The sequence below is a fragment of the Morone saxatilis genome, unplaced genomic scaffold, assembly GCF_004916995.1.
Source record: "Morone saxatilis isolate NCDOM2014 unplaced genomic scaffold, NCSU_SB_2.0 Contig24, whole genome shotgun sequence".
NCBI lineage: Eukaryota > Metazoa > Chordata > Actinopteri > Moronidae > Morone > Morone saxatilis.
The window spans coordinates 4,493,522-4,502,623 of record NW_023339807.1 but is presented as its reverse complement, the minus strand read 5'-3'; the positions used below and the strand labels follow the sequence as shown (position 1 = coordinate 4,502,623).

The 9,102-nt window shown below is 40.5% G+C and overlaps 1 protein-coding gene across 2 annotated transcripts in view; it reads right to left on the bottom strand.

Moving 5' to 3' along the window:
• Positions 1 to 9,102, bottom strand: part of spire1b (spire-type actin nucleation factor 1b) — a 41,723-nt gene that overhangs the window by 5,832 nt on the left and 26,789 nt on the right. The window contains exons 7-12 of one of the 2 annotated variants that reach the window (XM_035672318.1): positions 8,477 to 8,563; positions 7,718 to 7,847; positions 7,027 to 7,068; positions 2,440 to 2,603; positions 2,245 to 2,338; positions 1,918 to 2,060 (exon numbers count right to left, since the gene is read on the bottom strand). In XM_035672318.1, the coding sequence (XP_035528211.1) occupies positions 1,918 to 2,060; positions 2,245 to 2,338; positions 2,440 to 2,603; positions 7,027 to 7,068; positions 7,718 to 7,847; positions 8,477 to 8,563 (660 nt within the window). The remainder of the gene's footprint in view (positions 1 to 1,917; positions 2,061 to 2,244; positions 2,339 to 2,439; positions 2,604 to 7,026; positions 7,069 to 7,717; positions 7,848 to 8,476; positions 8,564 to 9,102) is intronic. The other variant, XM_035672319.1, reaches the window with a different exon arrangement.

The following is a 9,102-nucleotide window of genomic DNA, read 5'->3' as shown; positions in this document are numbered from 1 at the left end:
TTTGAACAATAAATTCATTGTTGCATTGCAGTCAGTTTGCATCAGGTTTATTTACTGTGACTTAGCTGGATTCACTGTATGTTACAGTACAGTAAAAGCATTGTTCTTAAAAAGGTGGAATGTGTAATTCATCTCATTGTCAGAGAGGCAAGTAAGTCAGAAAGTTCAAAACTCTAATTTTTAGGTAAGCATATGTATAAACAAACATTTTTCACAGCTAAACCTTACATTTGTGACCAATGATCAATTTCACACAACTATGACCCTATGTACTGAGTAAGACATTTACAGTTTCAAAATAGACTTGTCAATGCTCTCTGGTGGACAAACTATGTAACAGTGACGCTGTTTCTTAATTATCTTAAACATATCTTTAGGATTTCTGTGCTGCAATTTAGTACAGCCAAAATAAACTTGATGTAATTTAGTCCGATTTGTCAGTCTAGCTCTAAATAAACAGACATAAAATGTAACAAATGAACCCTTTCAGGTGCAGAGAAACTGACATCTTTTGCTGCATCCACATACTGACTTTAGTTTCACCTTCACCAAGTGAAAAAACACAGTTGTTGAGGTTTTTATGGTTTTACATTACAGTACAGGTGATAATGATCATCATTTTAAACTTGTTCAGTTCACGTTGGGTCGAAAAAGCATTAATGTTATTGGTATATTCATGTTGGCCATGGCATCCTGGTGAAAACCTTTTTAACAGTCACACATTATGAGTCACTGACTGACTGCTGTAGTAAAAGTTAGTGCACTGTAACTCCTGCTGATCTCATGACTCCTGACAGCTACAGTACGCTGCTTTGTAACCTAACCAGAGTCAAGGAGGAGAGGAAGCATCAGACAACTTCCAATGTTGTTTTAAACAGTGTCTTCATATTTATAGTGTCACAAATAAACCAAAACATGGCATTTTGTAAATACATCCCACCACTAGCAAACAACTGATTTGTTCAACACTAGAGCAGATTTGAATTAATTAGAGCTGCAACTACCTACTTGGGTTTGAGTGTTAAAAGGTGATCAAAAGCAGTGAAGTGAATGATTATTAAATAGATTATATTGCTAATTAGCTGTGTAATCACACCTTAGATAAAAAGCAGTTATCCTCGGTCTAAGGCAGCAGCCTGCTCTACAGGCAAATGATCTCTAGTGAAGCAGGAAGCATTAGAATAGGATGGGCAGCTACAGTTATTATGCCAGGACGGACTTATGGAGACTGGCAAACCTTAGCCGACTCTCTTCCTCTGATGTAAATTCCCCTGCACAGAGCAAACACTGCCTTCATCAACCCCAACACAAATGTTTCGATAGGGTGGGAGCTCCGCAAAGGGTGTAGAGTGGAGGGAGAAGGGCGGAGGAGGAGGAGGGGGATCCAGGGACGATTTGAAGCTATCATTCCAACCTGAGCAAGAAAAGGTGAAGGAGTGTGTGGGGGAGAGGAAGAGAAGGGTTCCTGCCGTTTTTTCAAAGAAGTCACAACAGGAGATATTGTGAGCATACACAGTGGATTTAGTGACAGGAAAAGGAGAGAAATGCAGGCAGACACGCAAAATAAAAGGATAAGAGAGGTGACAGTGAGTATTTCGTTTCAATCCCTTCCCCATTGGCTTCTCTGTGATCCTGATGCTCACCTTCCCCATTTGTTTTCCTTATTAAGTTACTGGACATGATTTGTGGTCAGAGCTGGGTTAAAACTTTGCCAGGTTACACTGTCCCCAGACATTCCACAGTAATATACTCTAATACTGTTGCACTATTTGTTGTTTAACTTGTACTGCTCTTATAAACAGTCTGAAAATAATAAAACCCAAATAAATAATTCCTAGCCTTTTTTGTGACTTTAGTATTTTTTGGTACATTTCACCTACTGAGGATTTACAGTTTGCAAGGAGATGTCTGACTCACCAGAGACTTGGAGCTCTGTTTGCAGGGCGGCTGAAACTGTCGTACGTTGGTCGGGGTTTCCTTTTCGATGGAGTGTCTCCTCTGCGGGGTCTGACGTCTCTCTGGCTGGGGTGTAGAGGAGATTGGCAGGAACATGGGGGGAGCTGGTGTTCACACAGAAAATAGAGGTAAATTGGGAAAGAGAGGCAGCTTAACTGGAAAGTAAAATCTCAGGAAAACATAGCTGGCAAGGCTGTAAGATTAAAACTCATCGATCGCTGTCAGTGTATGGTTTAGTCGAGGGGGCGACTGAGCTGTGACAGGATGTAGAAATATTTCCTGACTCACTTTTCTTCCCCAGCGCAGACTCAGGGGACGTATCATCCATCAAAGATGTAGCCACACTGGAGCTGCTGGCCGATCTGCGCCCAACAATCTCATCCTGAGTGAATGGAATACACAAGCACTTCAATCATTATTTGCTCTGCACGAGCCACATGTGAATTCTAAAGATCCATCCCAATCACACAAACTCATACTGACGTCAGAGTCAGAGCTGTCCAGCTCGGCGAGGCTGGGGGCCTTCAGGAGCCTCTTCCTCTGAGGTACAGAGTGAGATCCGGATGGCTCTACCCTGGGAGATGCTGATCCATTGGTCAGGGACAGACTGCTGGATGTCCTCCTGCCCATGTACGGACTAAACTCATCTGCACACAGCCACACACAAGAGAGGGCCGTTTAGACAAAAGGAGAATAAGCACTTGAGATGGATCTCAAAACACTTCCTCATATGATTCCTTGCATCCTGTGTTATTTATCTATATTGACTCTTGTGCCCCCTAAAACAGGGGACTGTTTTTAAATTACAGTGTCATTGAATGGGATGTGAGGTGAAAAGATGCATTGAATCTACACAGAGTACTGAGGTTTGAGATTCATCCCAAGGTTAAAGAGGTCAGGTAGGGTGAGTTAAGTTGATGGGAGGTAGAAGAGCAGGCTGGTGTTACACACAGAGTATGAATGCCACTTTCATGAAATATTTAACCTCTGAACTCCCAAAATGAGATTATCTCTCCTGACAGCCTCTGTGGTATTTTTTGGGGGGAGCTGAATCCTTGAAACCAAAAATCTTAATTGACTAACAAGGTCATTCTGCACTGACAGAGCAGTTGTTAGGTCCATCCATGTTAACAAACCACCTACCACACTGCCTAACTCTAGCTGTGGTTTCTAGGGGCGCAAAATGGTTCAAAAGAAGGTTTAGGGGGAGGGAGGGAGGGAGTGCAGGAAGAGGAGAGGGAGTGCTGTAAAAGACAGATAAAGAGCTGCAGCTGATAGGATCTATGGGAGCCCTGAAACCTCTCTCTGTTCTCCTATCAGTCTCTTCTCTTGTCCGTGGGAAAAGCATCCACATGAGCTTACTGTCTCTGCTGCTGGACTAGAACTGTCTTTCTACAACTAAGACACCACGTCACCAGGATTTAGACTTTACTAAACTCAAACAAACCAGCCATAATTGAACACTCTACCTGTGACTTGGCCAGGCTTCAGTATTCAAATATTTAAATAGAGGAAATATTAGTTTACAGCCAGGGAGGCAGACAGACAAGGCCATTAGGTTAAGGGTTAACAAGGCCTTCCAATCCACAGCAGCTCATACTTTACCTAGTCCAGTACGGAACAAATCCTGTGGCATACTGCGAGTTTTGCCAAAACCTAAAAGGGGACATCTCCTTTGTTAGGATAGCTATAAGAATATTCCACCACCAAAGGTAGCTGCATGAGCACATACATACAGTAGGTTTAAAGTGTCTTTCAATTGTGGTATATGTGCAGCCACACAGATTTGCTGCATATAATTTGGGGTAACACTACTATGGAGGGTGAACTTGGTCTCTGCCACTTTTGGGGATTTCCTGTGTAACTGTTGAATGTCTAAATGTTCAAAGAAATCCTGGTAACCCTGAATTCCAATAACAATTTCTGAACATACCCTAATCAGATGTTTTCTGTGCCTAAACCTAACCAAACCTTTATTTGTGAAACAGCTCAATTGTTGAATCTCAACTAAAAAGCTGTTAAAATGTTACAAATACTCTAGACTGTCTGTAGGCGGACTATCCAAATAAAGTGGAATAGTAGTTCAAGGTTCAGGGAAATATGCTTATTTACTTTATTACGTAAAATTAGACGAGTAGATAGATACCACACTTGTGTCTGTGCATTAAGTGTATAGCTAGAGCGAGGGGTTGATAAGCGTAGCTTAGCATAAAGAATGGAAACAGGTGGAAACCGCTAGCCTGGCACCTGCAAAGCTAGCTAATTAATTTGTTTGTTTACAAACAAAAAAACAGTGTAAAAACAACAAGTTTTGTAACTATTTATTGGCAAACAGTGATGCAGTAACTTCTCTAGAGACAGGAAGACATCCAGACAAGAGAAAGTTTGTCTACAACAAAACTATAACTTAAAGTTTTTTCATTTCTGTTTGTGTAACTTTGGACAGAGCCAGGCTGCTTCACTTATTACTCCCTGCTAAAAGTAATTAGTTACACTACTAGTTATATTAGTTTTCCCACAAATTTAGTAATTGTATCCCTTCTTCCCAAAATTCAAACTAATGATTATCAAAATCCAGTTTTGTTTGTTAAAATCAAAGCAATACAAATATTTCCAGCCACTGAATATAAGCGTCTTCTCCATGTTCCAAGGTAGTTTCCTCCACGATTATAAAAATGAATCCAAGGATGTGATGGGGGTAATATTATTATTAGTAATCAGTTACACTACTAGTTACTGGGGAAAGTAATATTATTACTGTAATATTTTTAGCAATGAGTTACTGCCCAGCACTGCCTACCTCTAGTGTCATATTTACTGCACAGACTTGAGAGTGGTACCAATCTCCTCATCTAACTCTGGGCAAGAAAGTGAATAAGCATATTTTCCAAAATTTCCAACTATTCAAGTAGTTGTTGATGAATTATAAACATTGCAGTGGGACACACCATCTCCATTTTGGCAGTTGGCAGGGAATGGAAAAAAACCCCACCACCAAACAACAAAAAAAACGACCCAGAAGTACATACATCACCAAGAGTTGTATAACAACAGTGTTTATATCTTGTGAAATGGATTTCTCCTTGAAGCAGCATTTTCTTGTTCCTGATTAAAACCTTAATCATGTTCATTAAAGTGTCAGTGGGTATGTACCATCTCCCCCTGAAATATAGTCAAACTGCTCACTCCATATGAGAATGATCCATTACAGAGGGCAGTCCGTACACACACACAAACACACACACACAGATTTTCGGACAGCATGAATGAGTAAGCGTGAGGTGATAAAGCTTGAGCTGTGATGAGAGACACTGGTTTCAGTCAGAGGGAAAGTAGAACGCAGCATTATTCTGATCCCCCTGCCTCAGCAGTATTTTCTTATCACCTCAATCAAAAACTGTCTCATCAAATTGGTCCTACGCATTTGAAGCTAAACACATGCCATTGCTGAGAGAACATAACTCAGTTTACTGAGCGTCCTGTGCAGTGCACCCTGATTCAATTCTGCAAAGTCACTGTGGCACATGAAAGACTCCTTTGTATGAAGTTGATGATTCTTGAGGTGGCAGGAACTATTTGGCCTGTTCCCTTTCACTCCTTGATTAGATAGCTGGCTGCACACACTTCTACTTAAGATTCACATTACAGCAGTGTATTTGACAGATGATGCACTTAGCAAAGGTGACACTTTTCCTGAGTGTTTAGAGTTCAGCAGCATCAACCAGGAACATTATACAGGATCCTGGGCATTTGTTTGACAGGAGCTGCAGATAAAATTGACTTGTATGAGCTGTACTCTTAAGACAGCCACAGTTCTATCATTCAGTAGGATTATAACATCAAAACGATATCCTCCGAAGAAAGATTTGAAGTGCACTGAGGCAGCAATAGTGTCATTTCACAACTCTTCCTTCAGAATTCCACATAAGCATAAGCTGTAGTCAGCAGTAATAAAACTAAAAAAGAAACAATGACATTGTACATAAAACTCTCTAGCTGGATAATACTACATCATTAAAACCATCACTGGCCCTTAATTGAGTATCTAAACTCTGGCGTAGTTACTGTAGCACCAAGAGCAGTACAGCACTTTAGGACCTCTGACTAACATCAGGGCCGTAGCCAGCCAGGAGTCCAAGTCCCTCAATGCAGTTGTTCTTATTTCACTACAGATAAACTAATGCATTGATTGTGGTGGATCTATGTGTTTTTTCCAGTAGGTTCAGTCAAGTTTGCTCTCATACTACTAACGCTCAGAGGGCCAGAAGCTGGATGTTTTCAAGCTCTATTTTTTATCAGTGCTAAAAGTAGTAAAATGTGAATATACTGAGTAGCATCAAAGGTCCAGTGCGTGAAGTTCCAGATTGCAACCAACTAAATAACTGCTCGCTTCCAAGCATGTAGCAGAAACTCACAAAAAACAAACAAGAAGGCCCTATCTAGAGCCAGCGTTTGGTTTGTCCGTTCTGGGCCACTGTAGAAACATGGTGGTTCAACATAGCGTCTGTAGATAAAAACGTCTCNNATGGCGGTTCAACATGGCGGACTATATGGAAGAGGATTACTCCCTCTGTACATAAAAACTGCTCAATTTTAAGGTAACGAAAACACAACTGTTTTTATTTTAAGGTGATTATAGACTAATGAAAACATCGTTATGAATATTGTATTCAGTTTCTGCTAATAGATCCTCCTTAACACACTGGACCTATAAGTATAAGTTGCAAAACCCCCAAAATTAAATTGATTGAATAAATCAAGTCTGTGACTACAGCTCTACTATGTTTGTACTGTGACTGAATATCCTGTGTGCCCATTCTGCCTGGTCAATGTGTCACTCATCAGTTTGCTCTCACCAGTGTCCTCCTACTGACCAGTGTCCCACATCACCATGTTTCACCTCCACAGACCACAGCCAACCATCACCAACCACTGAAGCATGACGTGAAATGTGTATGCAGTGCGTTGATACAGTACGTTTGATGTGTGTGCAGAGTGTGCAGGCTGGGAGAGCAGCCACAACAAGTAGGGAAACAGAAAGAGATATAAAGCCAGGTAAGCAGACTTTACCTGACGCATCAAAACTGAAAGACATGCTAAGTGGCCGAATTACTGCAACGAGAAACAGTCATGGCATCGGACATCAGTTATTGCTTGTGATTAGGAGGCAAATGAAGGCAAGACTTAACAGTAACACATTAGAGGTTGTAATCTGCTTGTATTTGGCAAGAAATGCAGGGGTATAGCATGCTTATTGTTTAGTTTTAGATCACTGAAGTATAACTACTTTCATAATAGGATTTGTAATAAGCCACAGCCAATGGTGAGAGATTACTGACATTGAGAAACAGTAGCAGTTTCAGCGTTGTTAGTGTTAACGGAATTGCAGACACTTAGCATTATTATTCATGTACAACTTTCTCTATATTGCAATGTTGACAACAAAACAATAATAGGCATTAGTTGCAACACAAATATGAGAAGTTAGGCAGCACTGGCTACGACAGGCACAAACAATAGTGTAATAAAGTGTGAAAGAAACTAAAAAATAGCTCAAAATAATGAAGCTACTACACATTCCTCAGTTGAATTTAGTTGATTTGCACATGATGCCCAGCAGGTGCAAGCATCAGCTCCATACTTCAGCATAAAAAATACATTTCAGACTGAAGTATGTTTTCATGTGCATGTGTTTGTGTATATATGTGTGAAGCAAAGGTATAAAAATAACAAGGGACAAAGAAGCGTTGAGTTTCCTTACCCAGCCTTCCCCTGCGGACCTCACCAGGAGAAACCGGTCGAAGTTTCCTCTCTGCTTTGATTTCCTCCAGGATGCGCTCATGCAGCGTCGGCGGAGCCTGAGTCTGTGGCTTCAGCTTACGAGCTGACACCTAGAACAGGTTGATGATGGGTAAAATATAAATAATGACAGAGAGGAGGTAGAAGGGAGCACAACAACTGACACAAACAAACAGCCAGCAGGCCTGTTCGTCACCACCTCCTCATATCTCCTGTGACTGATTGTTCTCCAAATTACCCAGAGTTCATCACCCTGCTGAAACAGCGCCTGCTAGTTCTGCAGCAAGATTTATATCAACAGAGAACTGATGAATGCAGCATTTCACTGAAGACACAGTGCAGTGAAACTTGAACTAGAAAGCTGCAAGATTCCTTTTTTACAGAGAGGTTGCGCTGGTTTTTAATATCGTTTTTTAAACTCTTTTATATGATGGCGTTAAAGAAAGAGTGTCACCTACATAAGGTTTAATGTGAATCATATAATGAGGTCTAGAGCATTCCTTTTTTTTATTTGGTATATATAACATTTTAAAGGAATATTGATACAACTGAGAACTGGTTACAAGTAGATATTGCTTTGTTTTATAGTTTAAATGATTGAAAATGAAAATGAAAAGCTGGAAACCACTGATAGCTGAATGTTTATTGAGACTCTCATTTGAAGACAGTTCCCTGATCTGTTGGGATGGGTTGAGAGTCTGTGGTCTTCAGTTGTACTTACAGGGTTGAGAGGTGGTCTGGACCTGATGAACTCCAGGATGACTTCATGAGCACTCTTCTTTAACTTGGGTGGGACGTCTCCATTTATCTGGAACAACAGAACAGGGTAAAAAATATAAAAAAGTTCAACACAGACGAGAAGACAGAATGTAATTTACTAACTGGACTGGACAATAGAGTACAGAAAAGATCATGAACTCTAGTAAGGTGTGAAACTGCCTGTTGCAGGACTACCAAATCCAGAACCATAAATAGAGTTACAAGCTACAGCTGCAACTAGTGATTATTTTCATTATCAATTAGTCTGACAATTAGAATTAAAAGTTAACATCAGTGAAAGTACTGGGGGTTTTTGTTTGTTAGGACAAGACAGCTTGAGAGATGCTAGGGTGCCCAGAAAGTCTTGTTTTGTCCAACAATGACTTGTATTTGCCACGTAACATGTATGGTTGGGATGAATCGAAGACATGGCACCATTTTCTACAACGTGTTATTAGACATGACAGCATTTTCTTTTTCTTTTTTTTTTAAAGTATATTTTTTGGGGCTTTTATTGCCTTTATTATAGTGACAGCTGAAGATAGACAGGAAAGGGGGGCAGAGAGAGGGGATGACACGCAGCAAAGG